At 43.1% G+C, this 21523-nt stretch overlaps 1 protein-coding gene across 5 annotated transcripts in view; it reads right to left on the bottom strand.

Annotated features, from left to right (window-relative positions):
- Positions 1-21523, bottom strand: part of LOC115074405 (NXPE family member 2-like) — a 70328-nt gene that overhangs the window by 14052 nt on the left and 34753 nt on the right. For 4 of the 5 annotated variants that reach the window (XM_029573814.1, XM_029573816.1, XM_029573815.1 and 1 more), the window contains one exon: positions 13055-13145. In XM_029573814.1, the coding sequence (XP_029429674.1) occupies positions 13055-13065 (11 nt within the window). In that variant the 5' untranslated portion in view covers positions 13066-13145. The remainder of the gene's footprint in view (positions 1-13054; positions 13146-21523) is intronic. The other variant, XM_029573819.1, reaches the window with a different exon arrangement.

The raw sequence follows: 21523 nt of genomic DNA, 5'->3' as shown, positions 1-21523 counted from the left end.
GTCAATGTATTAAGCTTGCACTCTTGGAAGGAAGTATTATAGTAGTGACCTTGCTAGACACTGTATGCTGAGTTATATTAGTTGTGCAGCTGCATATTAAGTGGACTTCTTGAATAACTGAACTCTCCAGTCTGATTGGCTCTCTATGGGGCCGATGTAATAAAGTGCGCTGAAGCTGCCGTGGGTTTGTGTGCACCTCTACGGGCGTTTGTACATGTGTTTTCTTGTGCAAAGCCCTATATGGGTATGTAATGGTTTTATGCGCAGGAAAAATACTCGTACAAACGCGCTTACTGACTTGCAGTTTTTCCTGCGCGAATGCATGCTAATGGCATGCATAGGAGGCGATTATCTATTCACGGGCAATGCAGGGAGCTGAGTTAGCAGGGAGATCGGGTTAGTGCAGGTTTTTAGCGCCTGAGTCAGGACAAGGGGTTAAGTGAAAGCGCTGGTGTGGAGACTAGTATTTTGATGCTTTTGCGGATCAGCCAAGTGGCGGATGGAACGGGTAGAGAGAAGGCAGCTTCTCATTGAGGCAGAATCGCCAATCTGTATGTCACGTTCTCACTGCCAGTCAGATCAAGAAGGAGATAATGCTCCACCCATTTTCACATCAACTCCCGGACCATTAATTTATTCATTTTTTCAAAAAAGAAAGGCTTTCACCCTGAGAATCAATTGCGGGTGTGCACACACTGATAGGTGTCCGATTCACTACATAGGGCCATGAGCGCGTGTTTCTGCCCAAAATATGAAATGTTTGTTTGGTGTGCGCGGATTTTATGCACGTATCTAATTAGCATATACAGTCGTTATTGCATTCCATACTGCTGCTGGTTTTTTCCACATGTGCCAAAAAATATCCACGCAGAAAAATCAGAATGGATTTCAGCGCAGGGCTTATTATAGAAACATAGAAATGATGGCAGAAGAAGACCAAACGGCCCATCCAGTCTGCCCAGCAAGCTTCACACATTTTTTCTCTCATACTTATCTGTTACTCTTGGCTCTTGGTTCTATTTCCCTTCCACCCCCACCATTAATGTAGAGAGCAGTGATGGAGCTGCATCCAAGTGAAATATCTAGCTTGATTAGTTAGGGGTAGTAGGGGTAGTAACCGCCGCAATAAGCAAGCTACACCCATGCTTATTTGTTTTACCCAGACTATGTTATACAGCCCTTATTGGTTGTTTTTCTTCTCCCCTGCCGTTGAAGCAGGGAGCTATGCTGGATATGCGTGAAGTATCAGTTTTTCTCCCATGCCGTTGAAGCAGAGAGCCATGCTGGATATGCATCGAAATGGTCTAGAACGGGTAGATGTGAATTGGTTATTTACTCTTTCGGATGGTAGAAAGACTAGGGGACACTCAATGAAGTTAGCATGGGGCACATTTAAAACTAATCGGAGAAAGTTCTTTTTTACTCAACGCACAATTAAACTCTGGAATTTGTTGCCAGAGAATGTGGTTCGTGCAGTTAGTATAGCTGTGTTTAAAAAAGGATTGGATAAGTTCTTGGAGGAGAAGTCCATTACCTGCTATTAAGTTCTGTGATGAGACACACCATGTACCAAATGCAAAAAGAACAAGCCTTCTCTATATTAAAAACTGAAGAAGTTCATGAGAAAAACATTGAAGTGTTACCAGAAAAGAGGGAAAAAACACAATGCATGCAGTATTTCAGGATCCATAACCAAAAGAAAAATCTAATTGAGAGGAATAACTCTGTCAACAGTGGCACAACTACAAAAAGAAAGAGTGAAGTGAATAACAAATCTCAACTAATATCTTATAAGGAGTCCAGGAAATGCAATAACCTTAAAGAGAGTACCTGGAAGGTAATGACCACAAATGCTCATAGTTTGGGAAATAAAATCCCAGATCTGCAGGCCCTAATGGCTGAGGCAGAATTAGACATTGTTGCTATAACAGAAACATGGTTCACAGAATCTCATGAATGGGATACAACAATACCAGGCTACAACTTGTTAAGGAAGGACAGAAAGGATAGAAAAGGGGGAGGTGTGGCTCTTTATGTCAGACAAAACATCCAAGCAACTGAGCTACAAGGAAGTTGGGGTAAGGAAGAAGCTCTATGGCTCGACCTAAAAAAAGATGACGGAGCATCCATTTATATTGGAGTGGTTTACAGGCCTCCAAACCAAAAGGAAGAGCTGGACAGAGAGCTGGTTGAAGACATCCATAAGATAGGTAAGAAGGGAGAAGTGGTGATCGTAGGTGACTTTAATATGCCAGATGTAGACTGGAAAATCCCATCTGCAGAAACTAAAAATAGTAGAGCGATAGTGGATGCCATGCAAGTATCTTTGTTCAAACAAATGGTGTTGGAACCCACGAGAGAAGGAGCTATACTCGACTTAGTGCTCACTAATGCAGATAATGTCTCAGATGTCCAGGTGGGAGCCCACCTCAGCAGCAGTGACCATCAAACGGTATGGTTTAATATCAATAAAAGAATAGGGAAAAGAACCACAAAGACCCGAGTTTTACAGTTCAAAAACACAGACTTTGAGGAAATGGGTAAGTACCTGGAGGAAGAACTAAAAGGATGGGAGAACGAGAGAGATGTGGATCAGCAGTGGACCAATCTAAAAGGAGCAATCACCAAGGCAACTGCTCTATATGTTAGAAATGTAAAGAAAAGCAAAAGGAAACTGAAACCTATCTGGTTCTCAAAGGAGGTGGCTGACAAAATTAAAGCTAAAAGAACAGCATTCAAGATATATAAAAGATCCCAAAGGGAGGAGCACAAAGAAGCATATTTGAATCAACTGAGGGAGACAAAGAAATTAATCAAGTTGGCAAAAAGTCAAGCGGAAAGAGAGGATTGCCAAGGAGATAAAAATGGTGACAAAACATTTTTCAGATACATCAGCGAAAAGAGAAAGGTCCAAAGTGGTATAGCAAAATTGAAAGGTGGTAATGATCAATGTGTGGAGAGTGACGAAGAAATGGCAGAAATATTAAACGAATACTTCAGCTCTGTGTTCACTAAAGAAGACCCTGGAGAAGGACCATCTCTACACAACAAGAAACTGGAGGGAAGTGGAATAGATGAAAATCCTTTCACAGTAGAAAATGTGTGGGAAGAGCTAAAGAACCTGAAAGTGGACAAAGCCATGGGGCCTGATGGTATCCATCCAAGGATATTGAGGGAGCTCAGAGATGTTCTGGCGGCTCCACTGTGTGACCTGTTCAATAGATCCCTAGAAACGGGAGTGGTGCCGAGTGATTGGAGAAGAGCGGTGGTGGTCCCGCTTCACAAGAGTGGCAACAGGGAGGAGGCTGGAAACTACAGACCAGTTAGCCTCACTTCGGTGGTGGGAAAAGTAATGGAGTCACTGCTGAAAGAGAGAATAGTGAACAATCTACAGTCCGGAGAATCGATGGACCAGAGGCAACATGGATTCACCAGGGGAAGATCCTGTCAGACAAATCTGATTGACTTTTTTGACTGGGTAACCAAGGAATTGGATCAAGGAAGAGCACTCGATATCATATACTTGGATTTCAGCAAAGCTTTTGATACGGTTCCGCACAGGAGACTGGTGAATAAAACGAGAAGCTTGGGAGTGAGTGCCAATGTGGTGACCTGGATTGCAAATTGGTTGACGGACAGAAGACAATGTGTGATGGTAAATGGAACCTTCTCTGAGGAGAGAGCGGTTATAAGTGGTGTACCGCAAGGATCGGTGTTGGGACCGGTCCTGTTCAATATCTTTGTGAGCGATATTGCGGACGGGATTGAAGGTAAGGTTTGTCTTTTTGCGGATGACACTAAGATCTGCAACAGAGTGGACACGCCGGAAGGAGTGGAGAGAATGAGACAGAATCTAAGGAAACTGGAAGAGTGGTCGAAGACATGGCAGCTGAGATTCAATGCAAAGAAATGCAAAGTCATGCATATGGGGAGTGGAAATCCGAATGAAATGTATTCGATGGGGGGGGGAAGGCTGATGTGCACGGAGCAGGAGAGGGACCTTGGGGTGATAGTATCTAATGATATGAAGTCTGCGAAACAATGCGACAAGGTGATAGCAAAAGCCAGAAGAATGCTGGGCTGCATAGAGAGAGGAATATCGAGTAAGAAAAGGGAAGTGATTATTCCCCTGTACAGGTCCTTGGTGAGGCCTCACCTGGAGTACTGTGTTCAGTTCTGGAGACCGTATCTTCAAAAAGACAAAGACAAGATGGAAGCGGTACAGAGAAGGGCGACCAGGAAGGTGGAGGATCTTCATCAGATGACGTACGAGGAGAGATTGAAGAATCTAAATATGTACACCCTGGAGGAGAGGAGGAGCAGAGGTGATATGATACAGACTTTCAGATACTTGAAAGGTTTTAATGATCCAAAGACAACGACAAACCTTTTCCGTAGGAAGAAAATCAGCAGAACCAGGGGTCACGATTTGAAGCTCCAGGGAGGAAGATTCAGAACCAATGTCAGGAAGTATTTCTTCACGGAGAGGGAGGTGGATGCCTGGAATGCCCTTCCGGAGGAAGTGGTGAAGACCAGAACTGTGAGGGACTTCAAAGGGGCGTGGGATAAACACTGTGGATCCATAAAGTCAAGAGAACGCCAATGTAGAGTGGGTGGCTCACCAGAAAGATGGCTGCTGCCCGGAGACAATACCTTTATTAAATAAACATACAGATGCTTACTGTGACTCCAACATCGCTCTAAGCTTCAACGGCAAGAGGAAATGTGGAAAAAAGGATTTGCTATCACAAAGAGGGGAGTAGCTGGCTTGTTACGGCGGTTACTACCCCAAACCAAATAAGCCTAATACTTCACTTTCCAAGCATATACAGCATAGTTCTCTGCTTCAACGGCAGGGGAGAAGAAAAGAGGGTTCGCACTCACAAAGCGGGGAGTAGCTGGCTTATTACGGCGGTTACTACCCCAAACCAAATGTGCCTGATACTTCGCTTTCGATGCATATCCAGCATGGCTCTCTGCTTCATGGCGTGGGAGAGGCTGATACATCAAGCATTTCCAGCATAGCTCTCTGCTTCAACAGCAGGGGAATAAGAAAAGCTGAGGCTTCACGCATATCCAGAATAGCTTCAACTGCAGGGGAGAAGAAAAAAAAAAAAAAAAAAGGATTCGCACTCACAAAGCAGGGAGTAGCTGGCTTGTTACGGCGGTTACTACCCTAAACCAAAAGGGCCTGATACTTCACTTTCAATGCATAACCAGCATGGCTCTCCGCTTCAACGGCAGGAGAGAAGAAAAACAACCAATAGGGGCTGTATGACATAGTCTGGGTAAAGGGAATAAACATGGGTGTAGCTTGCTTATTGCAGCAGTTACTTCGCTTTCGATGCATATCCAGCATGGCTCTCTGCTTCATGGCGTGGGAGAGGCTGATACATCAAGCATTTCCAGCATAGCTCTCTGCTTCAACAGCAGGGGAATAAGAAAAGCTGAGGCTTCACGCATATCCAGAATAGCTTCAACTGCAGGGGAGAAGAAAAAAAAAAAAAAAAAAAGGATTCGCACTCACAAAGCAGGGAGTAGCTGGCTTGTTACGGCGGTTACTACCCTAAACCAAAAGGGCCTGATACTTCACTTTCAATGCATAACCAGCATGGCTCTCCGCTTCGACGGCAGGAGAGAAGAAAAACAACCAATAGGGGCTGTATGACATAGTCTGGGTAAAGGGAATAAACATGGGTGTAGCTTGCTTATTGCAGCAGTTACTACCCCTACTACCCCTAACTAATCAAGCTAGGTATTTCACTTGGATGCAGCTCCATCACTGCTCTCTACATTAATGGTGGGGGTGGAAGGGAAATAGAACCAAGAGTTAAGAGAAAATGATAAGTATGAGAGAAAAAAATGTGTGAAGCTTGCTGGGCAGACTGGATGGGCCGTTTGGTCTTCTTCTGCCGTCATTTCTATGTTTCTATGTTTCTATGTTCACTTAGAGAATAGCCACTGCCATTAGCAATGGTTACATGGAATAGACTTAGTTTTTGGGTACTTGCCAGGTTCTTATGGCCTGGATTGGCCACTGTTGGAAACAGGATGCTGGGCTTGATGGACCCTTGGTCTGACCCAGTATGGCATTTTCTTATGTTCTTATGTTCTTAAACACCAATAAAATATTTCAAAACAGCAGACACATCAAATAACACCTGAAAAATAAAACTAAAAAGGATTTTAAAAATTCACACTCTCCATACCTGGGGTTTTTGATTTCCAGTCACCCTGAGATTGTTGTGGATTAGTGGGAGTGGGATGCACAAACTTTCTCCTCTGTTTCTTATTTATATACACGTGTATACATACACACATACGTTCCCTCTCAGACAAACTGGCAGGTGTCTCCAGCTCTTCTTAGGTTGGGATCTACCAGCAGCATCTGGCCCTCATCTTCATTTCAGATGCTGGCAGGTTAGAATCCACCTGTGGCACCCATTCTCTCTCTCTCTGACTCTCTGTCTCTCACACTCATACACACACTACGCACACACGCGCACACACACACCCCTCCATTGCTGCTGTTGCTACCAGCCTGTACCACCTTTGTGGATAGCAGCCATTCTGCAGCTCCTCTTTATGTGCTGGCCCCAAGGTAATTCAACACTTGCAGTGCTAGCACTTCCTGTATTCTCAACTCATGCATTGCACATGAGAAGGAGTTGCTGGATGGGTTTCCTCTTCTGCTGGTGCCTCCTGCTTTTCCGCCGCCATTGGTATCTGATCCACCGGCATCAACCACGTGTCTCCTGCTTCTTCTACCGCCGGTAGAACTGATCCCACCGGCAGCACCATGGGCCTCCTGCTTCTTCTGCTGCCAGTTGGATGGGGTCCACCGGCGGCAACATGGGCCTCTCCCTGCTCCCGATGCCACCCCACCGGATGTTCCGCCCTGTGCAATTGCATGGTTTGCACTACCAGTGACGTCAGGCATGCTTCCCAAGACACTTTACTGAAAATTACATTCATTTTGACGGTAAAATTTAATTAAATTGTGCTTTTTTAGTTTTTGGTCCTACCTTTTAGCATTCAGTCTCCAAATAAATAAGGATGACATGAGACTTTTTAGTCTTTAGAAAACATTGTAAAATATATTTTAATTTAGATTTACTAGAAGGGGTCTTTGATCCTTTTAATATTGGTAGGTCTTTTGATCTCCTTTTATCTGGTCATTTGATGTAAAGGATGGGTGACATAAATAAGGATGACATTTTATAAATGTAATGTAACATAACAGTGTTGCTTTCTAATTTAGCAAAGTTTATTTATTTATTTTAAACTGTTTATATACCGCTTTTACAGCTAGATTGTTCAGTCAAAACAGTTTACATGTAAAAATATGCTTAATTTATGTGCTGGAAATTTGTGATTGGAAATCATTCTATTCCACAACTTTTTTTCCTTTGAGTGCCAGTATTACCTGCAGATACATGGAGTGGCTATGGGGTCTCCTATCGCCCCTGATGTAGCAAACCTCTTTGTCGCCAGATTTGAGGAATCCATCGTTTACACCTCGTCACACTTTTCCAATATCACACAGTGGTCAAGATATATTGACGACATCTTTTTTATATGGACAGGCATGGAAACAGCATTGATACCTTTTTACACATGGCTAAATCAATCTCATCCTAATCTCAAGTTCACGCTCACATATCATCAAGAAAAAATCACATTTTTAGACATACAAATTAACAAACAAGGGTCCATACTTCAAACCACGCTTCACAGGAAACCGACCGATAGGAATAATTTACTCCGTTTTGACAGCCACCAGTTTTTCCGCATCCGTAGACTTTGTTCCAACAAGGATGAATTCCATCGTCAAGCGCAAATGCTAGCATCACGATTCCAAGTAAGAGGATATCCCAAACGAGCTATTACCCATGCTTACAAAAGAGCAACGTTTTCAGATAATCACTATTGCAATACAAACAAAAACCAGTCACCACTGATTTAACCTGCGTCCTGCAACACTCACAGTTGACACCACAGATCAGACAAATTCTGCTCAAATATTGGCATGTTTTAAGTCCACATCCGGTGTTCCATAAGGCACCCATGTTTGTCTACTCTAGAGGGTATAATATTAGACAATATGTCATTAGAGCAGCTAGTCCAGATCCAAGAACTCAAACCATTGCAGGTCAAACACCATGTGGTAAATGTTCTTTTTGCTCACAAGCCAATCAAGGCACTACTTGGCACAACCCCAATACTGGATTTAAAGTCAAACTTCACAGTGATGTCAACTGCAACACTGATTTTGTAGCGTATGCCCTGCAATGCCCATGTCCAAAAATATACATTGGACAGACCAAACGCAGGATCAGAATACGTCTTATTGAGCATAAGAGCAGGATCAATAATCAAGATGTTAGGGCTCCAATAGTCCAACACTGTATTGATAATGAACATGTATTTAGTGATTTTAGATGGGCAAATATTGAGCGTGTGCAGATGTCATGGAGAGGTGGTGATACAGATAGCATTCTGAATCAAAAAGAAAATGCATGGATCTATCATCTCAACACTCTGGAGTCTTTTTGCCTCAATGATAAAATAGAATGGCTTTCTCTCATTTAATTTTGCATCCTTTCAAAAATCTTTTCAACAAATTTTTTAATATCAGTGAAGTCACTTTGCATCGCTTCCGTCTGTCACAAGTTCATCACGAAGGGATTCACTTTAAATATGGCGCCTCCCTCAGCGTTCCTCCACACCGCTGAGAGCTGTCAACATTCTTCTACAGTGAGTATCTCCATCCTGTATTTTCTATCACATAATAGGTTGACAACACTGTTCGCTCAGTTTTATCAAAAAATGTGGTATTCAACCTCTTTTTTTTTTTTAATACAGCACTCTGTAGCGATAGCTCGCAGCATCGCTCAGAACCCCTGTGAAACAGCAGTCCCGCACAGATCATTCACCTCCCGCCGCACAGCGTAGTTGGAATTGCCATCGTTTGAGCAAAATTCTGGCAACATTAGGAATTAGCACGAATGGCATCCTAGTGAATTGTAAGCCAGACCGGATCGCAGTGACAGTTTTCACTGTCTACAGTCAGCCGCACCGAAACTTCTTTCACAGAACAGTTCGCTGATGCGTTGCCTCACAAGTATGTATAGTTTTCCAGCCTTAGTATCCGCAGCTTAAGTGTATTCACACTAAGCAAGAAGATTCTTTATTCTCATTTCTTGTGCAGATTCACAGTGCTTTATAGCTCAGTCCAGCCAAAATCAAGCCCTTGAAGAAGGAGCCTTGTTGCTCCGAAATGTCTAGATGTTAAATTTGGAAGTGGACTCTAACGCACTCTACACAAGTATAAACAAGTTACCTAATGATTTATGAAGCCTAACAATTAAGGCTCATAGACACAATAGCTAAATTTTTTATAGCATCGTATCAAGGTAAACTTGATTCTCTCAAGAATTTTCTTTTATAGCAGGTCTCATATTTTGTATAACTTAAAATTGAGACATAAAAACACAACAATAAGAGACAAACTATATAAATTGAAAAAAATTGAGGGGACAGAGGAGGAGGATTGGTGATCAGCGAATATCATTAAGATGGGATCTATTGAGAAGCAGGGAGGGAGCTGAAGGCTGTGGAGAATAAGAAGGTCTTTAAAGTTTTTTTGAAATTTCTGTGTGATACTATTTGCCTTAGCTGGTCAGGTAGTGAATTCCAGAGTGAAGGGCCTACAACAGAAAATGTGTGTCGTCATGTGATGTCTAGTCTGGCAAGGTGGATGGATGGTACCTCAAGGAGATTTTTGTGTAAAGAGCATAGTTGTCTGCTAGGTTGATAAATACGAAGAAACATGTATAGCCATGTTGAGGAATCATTATAGGTTAGGTTCTGTATAATAGACAGGATTTTGTATTGTATTCTGTATTTGACCGGAAGCCGGTGAAGCGAGTATAGAGTGTAGAAGCGAGTGTGTTCTTTCCTGGATGTGCCTGTCAGGATGCATGCAGCTGTGTTTTGAATTAGCTGTAATGGGCATAATGCATTGTCAGGGAGTCCAAGATATAGGGCATTGCAGTAATCGACACCTGTGAGAATGAGGGATTGGAGAACAGTATGGAAGTCATTGGGAAATAGCAAAGGACGGAGAAGTTGTAACGTGTGAAGTTTATAAAAAGCATTTCTTACTGTGGCAGAGATTTGATGGTACATGGATAATCGTGAATCGAGAATTACTCCAGGATTTTGAGCTTTAGGCACAATGGGAATTGGTACATCATCTAAGAGTAATTGAGGGGGAGGGCTACAGGTAGAGTGAGGGATCATTGATAAGTGCAGGATTTCAGTTTTGGCAGTGTTTAATTTAAAACAATGGTGGGATAACCATGAATTGATTGTTTTGATGTAGAGACATACAGTTGCAAGAGTGTTTGACCAGGATATGGAATAAGATATGAAGAACTGGATATCATCTGCATACATTTTGAATTGGATATTGAGATTGGTGACTAGGTGACAGAGAGGTATTAGATATATGTTGAACAAGATGGCAGATAGAGAGAAGCCTTGAGGTACACCAGAAGAAGGGGTATACCAGTCGGATGAATATGGTCCATTGTTAATCTGATGTGGGCGATCAGTAAGGTAGGAGTTGAACCAGTTTAATACAGTGTCATGGATTGAAGCTGGTGAAGGAGAATTATGTGATTGAGTGTGTCAAAGGCAGCTGAGATGTCAAGGAGTACTAATATAAAAATTAATATAAAAGGTTTTTGTTGCAGGAAGTGTGTAGTTATTGGCATTTCAAAACAAACGTGGTTTATCATAAATAAGATTGTATTACTATTACCATAGTTTATATCCAGTTGTTAAGATACATTGCCCCAACACGTTCAAAAAAAGACTCAAGACATGGCTATTCGGTCAAGCATTCCCTTAACTTACTTAGTCTTCCACAGCTCCCATAGACTGTTTTCATACTGTTGACGTCCAGAACCTATGCTCATGTTTTTACTCATCAATAAGAAATTTCTCCCTCCTCCCCCCCTCCACGAACAACCTTCCTTCCCCCTCCCCCCCCCATTAGCAAACCTCCCTCCCCATGCGCTAGTTTCGCTCTAATAGTGCATACTGCTACTGTTCCTAGTTATGTTATGTTATATTATCCAAGTTGTTCACTCCCTTGTTCATTGTAAGACATATGTTGTCATTGTTTTCTACTTGTTATAATGTAAACCGGAGTGATAAGTAATTCTGTTACCTGAAATTCGGTATAAAAAAAAGTTATAAATAAATAAATAAATAATATATAAATGGTATTAGTGTCGAATCCTCAAAGTAAGATATCAAAGGAGGAAAGTAATAGTGTTTCTGTACTGTGGCCCTTACGGAAACTGTGTTGGTTTGGCTGAAGAAGAGAACATAAGAACATAAGAAAATGCCATACTGGGTCAGACCAAGGGTCCATCAAGCCCAGCATCCTGTTTCCAACAGTGGCCAATCCAGGCCATAAGAACCTGGCAAGTACCCAAAAACTAAGTCTATTCCATGTAACCATTGCTAATGGCAGTGGCTATTCTCTAAGTGAACTTAATAGCAGGTAATGGACTTCTCCTCCAAGAACTTATCCAATCCTTTTTTAAACACAGCTATACTAACTGCACGAACCACATTCTCTGGCAACAAATTCCAGAGTTTAATTGTGCGTTGAGTAAAAAAGAACTTTCTCCAATTAGTTTTAAATGTGCCCCATGCTAACTTCATGGAGTGTCCCCTAGTCCTTCTACTATCCGAAAGAGTAAATAACCGATTCACATCTACCCGTTCTAGACCTCTCATGATTTTAAACACCTCTATCATATCCTCTCTCAGTCGTCTCTTCTCCAAGCTGAAAAGTCCTAACCTCTTTAGTCTTTCCTCATAGGGGAGTTGTTCCATTCCCCTTATCATTTTGGTAGCCCTTCTCTGTACCTTCTCCATCGCAATTATATCTTTTTTGAGATGCGGCGACCAGAATTGTACACAGTATTCAAGGTGCGGTCTCACCATGGAGCGATACAGAGGCATTATGACATTTTCCGTTTTATTCATCATTCCTTTTCTAATAATTCCCAACATTCTGTTTGCTTTTTTGACTGCCGCAACACACTGCACCGACGATTTCAATGTGTTATCCACTATGACGCCTAGATCTCTTTCTTGGGTTGTAGCACCTAATATGGAACCCAACATCGTGTAATTATAGCATGGGTTATTTTTCCCTATATGCATCACCTTGCACTTATCCACATTAAATTTCATCTGCCATTTGGATGCCCAATTTTCCAGTCTCACAAGGTCTTCCTGCAATTTATCACAATCTGCTTGTGATTTAACTACTCTGCACAATTTTGTGTCATCTGCAAATTTGATTATCTCACTCGTCGTATTTCTTTCCAGATCATTTATAAATATATTGAGAGTTCTCGGATAGATATCAGAGCGTTGATGAAATACTAAGGATTCAATTAGGTTGACTAGGGAAGTGAGCGATGAAATGGGATGGAGATTGGTAATATTGGTAAGGTCCTCGTTTTTTTTCTTGGGGATAGGGTGGATGGATGTTTGTTTTAACGTATCTGGGAATATGCCGGAATCTAAAGATTGGTTTACAAGTTGACTTAAGAAGATGCTGGAAACTTCACTTAATTCTTTTAGAAGATAACCGGGGCAGGGGTTAAAGGAGATGTAGATACTTTTACTCTTTGTAATATATGTGTGCGTGTGATGGTTGAAGGACTTGTATGTGTGAAAACAGACCAATTGCATACTGGGGCAGAAGGGATGAGTGAGAGATGGGCAGATGAATGAAGCTATTAGTAATTTTGGATATTTTCTCTTGAAAATGGGTTGCAATATGGTTGCAGAGGGAGTTGTTGACTTCAGAGGGGTCCAAATGAGTGATATTTGTTAGGGATCTTACGATGTTGAACAGAACAGAAATGTTGTTTTGTTTGTGTTTTGCATGTAATTATTTTATTAACTGATGTAATGAAGCTGCACATTCACTGTTTTATATGGATGGGGAGGTACTTACCACATCTTCATGTTGTATGATCATCTGATCTGATTGCTCTCTTTGTTTTTCCAGGCTTCCTTCCTTTTTTTTCCTCCTCTGTCGGGCTTCTCTTTTCACAGGACCAATTGGATTGATTAAGAAAAGTGTCATTACCAAGAAAAATTAACACCACCTCTCAGTAAAACTTAACCACCTCCCCACTTCCACCTTCTCCCAGGTATAATCTGCTAAATGGCAAGCCACTTCCATCCCCATTGACTCAGGTACAAACTTAGAGGTTGATACAATAAGCATTGACCTCCTAAGTTTTTTTTTTTAACACGCGCATAGCCATGTCTCCAGAAAGTGCGATGGCATATTTAATGAGGTGCTGCGTTAAAAGGGATGTACTAGAGATAAATTATGGTTTATGGTTTATTTGGTTTTTTAAACCGTCACATCATTAATAAAACCATTACAATGATGTACAGTCAATAAAACAGAAAATACAATAAAATAATAAAATATAAATAATAATGGCTAATTTCAGCTAAAATACATGTAGCTTAAAATAACTAATTATAAAATAAATCTAAAAGTACCATTAATAACTCAGCAAATAGTAATGCAAAGCATCAAAATAAAATAAGACAGTATAATAAACACAAAAACAGAGAGATATAAAGATTCAGAACTTGCTGATGGGTTAACCTGACTGACATAGGCACATGTAAAGAGCCATGTCTTTAGGTCTGCTTTAAATTGTGTGTCCCTAGCGTGTCCATGGCATCAGCTCCCCAAGACACATTGGCTGTGCGCGGGTTAGGGAAATGGATGATCAATTTAGGAGAGTCCCGCTATCATGACTTTTTTTCTTTTATGATGCTGCTTTCTGTGCTTCTTCCTACATAGTACTGTGATGATATTAAGTAGGAGAAAACCATAGAAAAGCAGTATCTTTTGCTTTCTTGTTGAGGCTTGGGGCATGTCATGACTTAACACTAGCTCCGGGGCTAACGTTAATTTTTGCTTGTTAAAACATGCATGTCTGGCACACAATGACTTTTTGCATCAGACGTAATAGCTAATAGTCTCATTTGGCATTTATATATGATGAGCAATATTAGCTACGTGCTGGTTTGGATGTGCATTTTGAACACGCTAATCCCATTATTGCCTCAGTAGCTTTTCTAGCGCATCCAAACCTGCGTCCAACTGTGCATCAAGCTTTGCACTATGCTGTGCGCACTATGGGGCAGATTTTCAAAGGGTTATGCGCATAAGATACGCGCATAACCCCAGAAAAGCTGCCCCTTCCATCCCCTGCGCGTGCCGAGCTTATCTTGCATAGGCTCGGCGGTGCGCGCAAGTCCCGGGGCCTTCCTGGGGGGCGTGTCGCGGCCGGTGCGCCATCGGGGGGCGTGGCCCGGGCGTGGTTCCGGCCCAGGGGCGTTCCGGGGGTGTGGCCGTGGCCTCCGGACCAGCCCCTGGACCGGAAGATGGCGCGCAAGATACTCCTGCCACGGGTAGGAGTAACTTGTAAAATAAAGGTAGGGGGGAATTTGTTAGGGCTGGGGGGTGGGTTAGATAGGGGAAGGGAGGGGAAGGTGGGGGGGCAGGAAGGAAAGTTCCCTCCGAGGCCGCTCCAATTTCGGAGCGGCCTCGGAGGGAACGGAGGATGGTTGCGTGGCTCGGCGTGCGCAGGCTGCCAATTTTGCGCAGCTTTGCACATGCCGACCCTGTATTTTATAACATGCGCGCGGCAGTATTATCCCCTCGCTTGCCTGCCCTGTATCCTCCCATACCTGTACATGGACCTCCCCACATGTACTATAACTTCCTCACACATGCATTACCTATCACTTGCCCATACCCCATGTTCCCACGTGTACTCACAAACCCATACTCCTTCCAGGTGCAAACACACCTCCCTCCATGCACCTCTGTGTACCCGTTCTGATATCCCCCGGGTGCATACACACACATGTCCATAAAACTATGTGCGTGCACACATACACAAGCATCCCTCATACACTCCCCATGTGCGCACACATGCATTCCCTGTACCTCTTCTATGCGCACACACACTCCACCAGTACACCTCCCCATACACCCCCCACATGCATACCCACACCCTGTCCATACACCTCACATGCAACCCCACTGTCTGCATGCTCCCCTCCATGTGCACACTACTACTACTCTTTAATATTTTTAAATACATACACTGCACAGAAACACATAAGAGAGTCTCTCCTCCATGGAACTTATAGTCTAGTTAAGATAAAAATACAAGGGGGACACATACATACATCACCCATACCCCCATGCGAGTGTGCACATCCTCCCCACACATTCCCACTTCCTCCCATTAATTCCCTGCAACTGTCCCAACTTCCCCACCCCCTACAACTTCCTCCTTATACCCATCCTCAACTCCCCCCACCACACACCTAATACCCTCTTCCACATCTACAGACACCATCTCCCTCCCCCAAATACACATACTTCCTCCAACAAACCCCCACCTGTCCCACATACACTCCACATACACTGTCTAACTCTCAACAACCCCCTCCCCCCACCACACATACATGCATGACCCCCTGCGTCTCCCAGTGGGGAAATGAACCATTGTGTCACACTGTAAATGTGCACTTTTCAACTTGATAGTTTATGTCTATATTTATTATTTTAACATTTATGTATAGCATTACCAATTCGAAATTTTTGCTCAAGACTAGCGCACAGGTAGTAAGTTTCATTGGCTGATAAAGTCTTAAAAATGTCTTAGTTATTACATATAGGTGTACATTTTAATCACCTGCATGGAGCTGAGAGGAAGGCAGCCAGAGACTTCAACAGCAGCTGAGAACACTTATATCCATATTCAAAAGCATTTAGATGGATAACTCAGAAGTTATCTGGCTAAAAAGAGATTTTGGAACTTAGGCCTGGATTTATCAAAATGCGATAAATATCGCATGCGATAGGAAAAGGGGCGTGTTTTATGGTAATAGGCAGTTTATTGCAATTTGTGCTAATACCTATGCAAAGTGCTAAGATATGCGATAAGGGCAAGAATTGTATTTCCTACATATGAGAGAGAGAGAGAGAGACTGACTAGCCATAATGCCCTCATACTAGATAGGTATTTATATCTCTATAGGAGGCCCACCTAGTAACTTGAGGTGAGGTTTAAGTATTAGTGTAGGGGTTAGGGGCCACTAGAACATTCAAAGTGAGACCTACGAATAGAACAGTTCTCTCTTGTGAAGATTTGATGACCTTCGGAGTGAGGAAACTCACCCAAAGATGAGATTTGTGCAATGTTCTCTCAATCTAGCTTGATGTTACCTAGGTAAAGAGTCCATCATGCTAGGTACCTACACAGGAATACACTAAGCAATTGAAAAGCCTTAGCGAGACATTTCTGAAACAAGTACAATCGAAATGGAAAAATCCAAATCCAATCCGACCTTCCATTGGCATCTTCTCCATGACACCTCCAAATTCACAAACCTTGGAGCCCTGGCCAACCAATCATATCCAGTATTGTCACACTCACAGAGGAAATAACTAGACTTATAGAGAGGATTCTTAAACTCTTGGTGCAAAACAAAAACAGCTTCCTACAAGACGCCCCAGATTTTCTGGACAAGTTAAAAAGCAATGATGCTCTCCTAGCGGCAATGGATGTAAAATCATTATATAGTAACATTCTCCATGTAAATGGCATAACTGCATGTGTCAGATTTCTGAAGACATCCACTCTGGGTCACCCGTACACACCTGGAACTATTACAAAATTGATCAAATTCATCCTGACACAACTACTTGAGCTTTAATAATGAAAGCTACCTACAAAGCACCAAGATGGCACCACAACATGCCAACATTTTAATGGCAGTGTTATGAATCTACCCGTGGCCAGAGCATGGGGAGCCTCTCACCTATTTTTTCTCTTTTCCTCCGCAGCCCAGAGGCTGCCGACGCTACCTTTTATGCAGCTGGAGCCGCGCTGTTGCGGTCCTTGCAGTCTCGAGGTTGCCACCGGCTTTCCCTGTGGTCCAGAGACCGCCCATGTTCAGCTTCTGCACGGCAGGCCTTGCCGCCGTGCCTCCATGCGGTCAGGGGACTGCCGACGTGGTCTTCAGCAGCTGGAGCCGCCTCGGTGCAGCTCTTGCAGCCAGGAGGCCGCCGACACTTTCCCTGCACCAGCGGGGCCGCCATGGGTTCCTCGAGCGGCTGGAGCCGCTTTCTCTGGGACCTGCTCAGTGGCTGGAGCTGCCTTCATTTTCCTCCTCCGCGGCGGAGAGCTGCCTCCAACATTGGGGCCTGTCCTGCAGCCTGGTTCCTGCTTCAGCTCCATCTTCAGCAGGATGCCGCACTCTAGGGTCCTGCCTTCCACTTCCTTAGGTGCGGGGCCGGGCCTCCTCTTCATATTTAAAGAGACAGCCTTATAGGATGTGGTTAGTGCAGTTAGTGTAGCTGTGATTAAAAAAGGATTGGATAAGTTCTTGGAGGAGAAGTCCATTACCTGCTATTAATTGAGTTGACTTAGAAAATAGCCACTGCTATTACTAACAACAGTAACATGGAATAGGCTTAGTTTTTGGGTACTTGCCAGGTGCTTATGGCCTGGATTGGCCACTGTTGGAAACAGGATGCTGGACTTGATGGACCCTTGGTCTGACCCAGTATGGCATGTTCTTATGGAGTGGTCATCGTGGGAGTCTCTCTTCAGCTCTATAAAAAGGGTCTGTCTTCATTGCTTCGTTGCCTTCGCAAGGAGCCAGTCCTCCTTAGGACTTCTCTTCCATCCAGCTTCTCCTAGGCACTCCGTTCCATGTTGGAATTCCATGTCTTCGTCTTCATCAAGGTCTCTCGTCGGATTCCGTGTCTTCATCTGTCCAGTTCCTGATGTTCTGATGTCCTTCTCTTCGGATCTCCTGATGTTCCTGATGTTTCATCCTTCAGATCCCCTGAAGTCCTGTTCTCCGGATGTCTTCACATCCTAGATGTCCTTTTCATTCCAGATGTCTTTCTCCTCGGCAGTGCAAGTCTCCAGAAGTTCCCGGCTTTTAATGTTCCTTGCACTGAGTCCCAGTGTTCCTCGCACTGAGTCCCGTCTCAGAGTTCCTTGCTCCGAGTGTCGTCTCCGAGCTCCTACTCCAAATCCTGAATCCTGTCCGGGTGTTTGGAGTTCCTTGCGCCTGTCTCCGTCTATGACTAAGAACTCTACTTAAACCTGTTCCGTGTCTGCGTGGTCCATGCCTTACCTTGACTGGCTGTGGAGGGCGTGCCTCGGTGCAGGCATTGCCTGAGTCTTCGGCTTGTTACCTCCAAGCAACCTGAGTTGGAAGCCACCAGCATGATCCGTGACCTACCTTGATTGGTTGTGTAGGGTGCATGGTGTGGCAGTACCAGTTCAGAAATGTCGATATTGTGACTCTGTTGGAGTCCTTTTCCAACTAATCTGAGTTCTGTCTCAGTCCTTCAATCAATCTGAGTCTCGTCTCAACCCTTCGTCCAACCTGAGTCTCGTATCAACTCTTCAAGTAACCTGAGTCTCATCTCATCCTTCTTGTATCCTGACTCTTCGTGTGAATCCCTCATGTACCCTGAGTCTTCGTCTGTCTTTGCCCTTCAGCCTCTGTTCATCCTGTCTCATCTGCCATTCTGTACGGCAGGTCCGAAAGGGTATCAAGTGGCCAGAGGGCTACTCCAGAGACCAACATTGAGTTGTTAGGTCTCTGTGATGCATTCAGGTTTGACAGAGGCCAGAGTTCAGCCTGTCCACCTGGCTTGGACACTCCTCGCCTGCCTCGGCGCTTCCTGGAGCCCTCTGCAGTCGCATCATGGCCAAAGGGTATACAATCTCACCAGAAGTGGGACCACCTCCAGCCCTCCCCGTAACAGACAGAACATCAGACTAGACCTTTCAAATTCTACCAGTATATTGATGACATTTTTATGGGTTGGACAGAGGAAGAAGACAGTTTTCAATTCCTTTAATGTTAGTCCTGGGGGAATTTGTGCTACTATTAGAATTCCCCCTCCCACGCAGAATTTAGTTTTTGCACAGAATTTCAGAGAAAGGCCCAATGTGCCATGAACAAGTAGAGTCTGTCCCACTCATGGCAAAGATCAGGCCTGGGGCAGCAGTTGGCCATGAGTGGAATCCATCCCACTCTTGGCGAAGATCAGGCCTGAAGATCAGTTGGCTGCAAGTGGAGTGGCAAAGATCAGCAGGCCCTACTAAAGAGAAGGCCCAGTATAAGAGGCAAGAAAGTTTGTGAGTCTGTGTGAGAGTGACAGTATGCTTGTGATGGTGCCTGTATGTGTGTGAACATGAGTGAGAGACTGGGATCCTGTATGTGTGAGTGAGGGATTGTGTGTGTGTGTAAGAAGGGGGGAGGGGCCTGTGTGAGGGTGTGTGTGAGAGAGAGAGAAAGAGAGAGATTGAGGGAGCCTATGTAAGGGTTTGTGAGAGAGATACAGAGGGAACCTATGTGAGAGGGCGTGTGTGTGTATTTATGAGAGGGACAGAGGAAGCCTGTGAGAGGTCCTGAATGAGAAAGGGATCAAACTGTGGGAGTGGAGGGCTGCAAAGTGGAAATATAATGGAAGGACTTGAGCATGGAGGGGAAGGGGATAGTGGAGAGCGGAGATGCTGGGGGCCTAAAAGGGCAGAGTGAAAGAGGTCTGGCCAGGGGAGTAGGTGGAAGGGACACTCTTACAGTGACTTCTAGGGAAATTCTGCTCAAAATATTTTAAACTCTGCATCTTTGAACAATAACTTTTCTGAATTGCATTTTAAATTAATGACTTAAAGGCTGTGATGTGTATTTCTGTTTGGATACCACTGTTTTTATTAACAGTGACTCTCTACAAACATCTGTATACAGGACACAGTCTGGCAGATGCTGTTACCTTCACTGTTCGAGCTTCCACCTTTCACACACAAAAGCAATCCATGATTCGCAATCAAACTACACTATATCACCATATACGTTCTGATCCAAACAACAGGGATGTACACTTCAAAGTCCTGACTGAATCCTTCAAAGAAAATGATTACAATCCCCAAATCATCTCCAAGAAATTGCTTGTTTACTTAGAACACCCAGAACAAATCTACTGCAATACAAATGTAGAGAGCTTAAAGGATTTCTACTAATAGAAATGCTCCAACTTCATAGGGGTAATAGCTGTAGTAGTATTAAGGTGGGTTTTGTTCCCCCAGGTGGGAGTTTGAGATATTGAGCTCCCAGCTTATAGAAACCCTTGCCACTATCTTAGATCACGAAATTCTTATTAACAGGTTGCATGATACAGGGTTAGCAAACACCACATTAAAATGGTTTAAATCGTTTTTAGAAAATAGAACATTTACTGTGAAGATAAACACTTTGTCAGATAAGATAAGATTAGCTACTGGAGTTCCGCAGGGTTCTGCGCTGTTGGCAACTCTTTTTAATGTGTATCTTTTACCCCTTTGCCATCTGCTAACCGGACTGAGCTTGAATTATTATATTTACGCAGGCGACATACAGTTAATATTTAACATAGATGGTGATATCGAATCTACTTTTAGAATGATTAATATGTATTTAAAAATTATAAGTCAACTCCTTGCTCAGATGAAATTAGTACTAAATATGGACAAATCCATTTTTGTGGTTTTAGACAGGAAAAATTTTAACTTAGAAAAAAAGATAATTCTTGATGATCAAACTAGTTTTAATTTGACAGATATAACCAGGAATTTAGGATTAATTATTGATTATGAATTTAATTTTAAGGCACACGTATCTACAAAAGTCAAAGAAGGTTTTAATAAATTGAGGCTATTGAAACGTCTTAAACAACTGCTTTCATTTAACAATTTTAGGTATGTTTTACAAACGCTAGTGTTTACAGGTCTGGATTACTGGAATTCAACCATGCTGGGACTCCCTAAATCTACCCTGAGGCCTCTTCAGATCATACAGAATGTTGCAGCAAGGCTATTAACAAACACGAAGAAAAGGGACCATATTACTCCAGTATTGAAATCTCTACATTGGTTGCCATTAGAGTACAGAATCAAACATAAAGCATTGTGTATGATCCATAAGATTATACATGAAGACAAAAACAAATGGCTGAACTCTACCATCAAGCTGCATGTGCCTCAAAGGGATCTCAGATCATACAATAAAGGATTATTATCAATACCAAATATAAAATCAGCACGCCTGAGTGAGGTTAGAGACAGGGCAATTTCGGTCGCAGGACCGAAACTTTGGAATAGCTTGCCTCCAGAGTTGCGAATCCAGGAGAATTTAAAACGATTTCAGAAAGACTTGAAAAACTGGTGCTTTCAACAAGCCTATGGAGACGAGATTTAAAAGATCACTGAAAGCTGGATTCCACATGATTTTTTATCTATTGAGTTCCTATCTATTTTATTCTTACTTTAGATTTTAGTCTTTTAGTACTATGTTTAATTTTAACTAATGA

Source organism: Rhinatrema bivittatum, chromosome 12 (assembly GCF_901001135.1).
Source record: "Rhinatrema bivittatum chromosome 12, aRhiBiv1.1, whole genome shotgun sequence".
In the NCBI taxonomy this organism is placed as follows: Eukaryota; Metazoa; Chordata; class Amphibia; order Gymnophiona; family Rhinatrematidae; genus Rhinatrema; species Rhinatrema bivittatum.
Note: the sequence above shows the minus strand (reverse complement) of the source record. Positions and strands in the feature narration are given on the sequence as shown.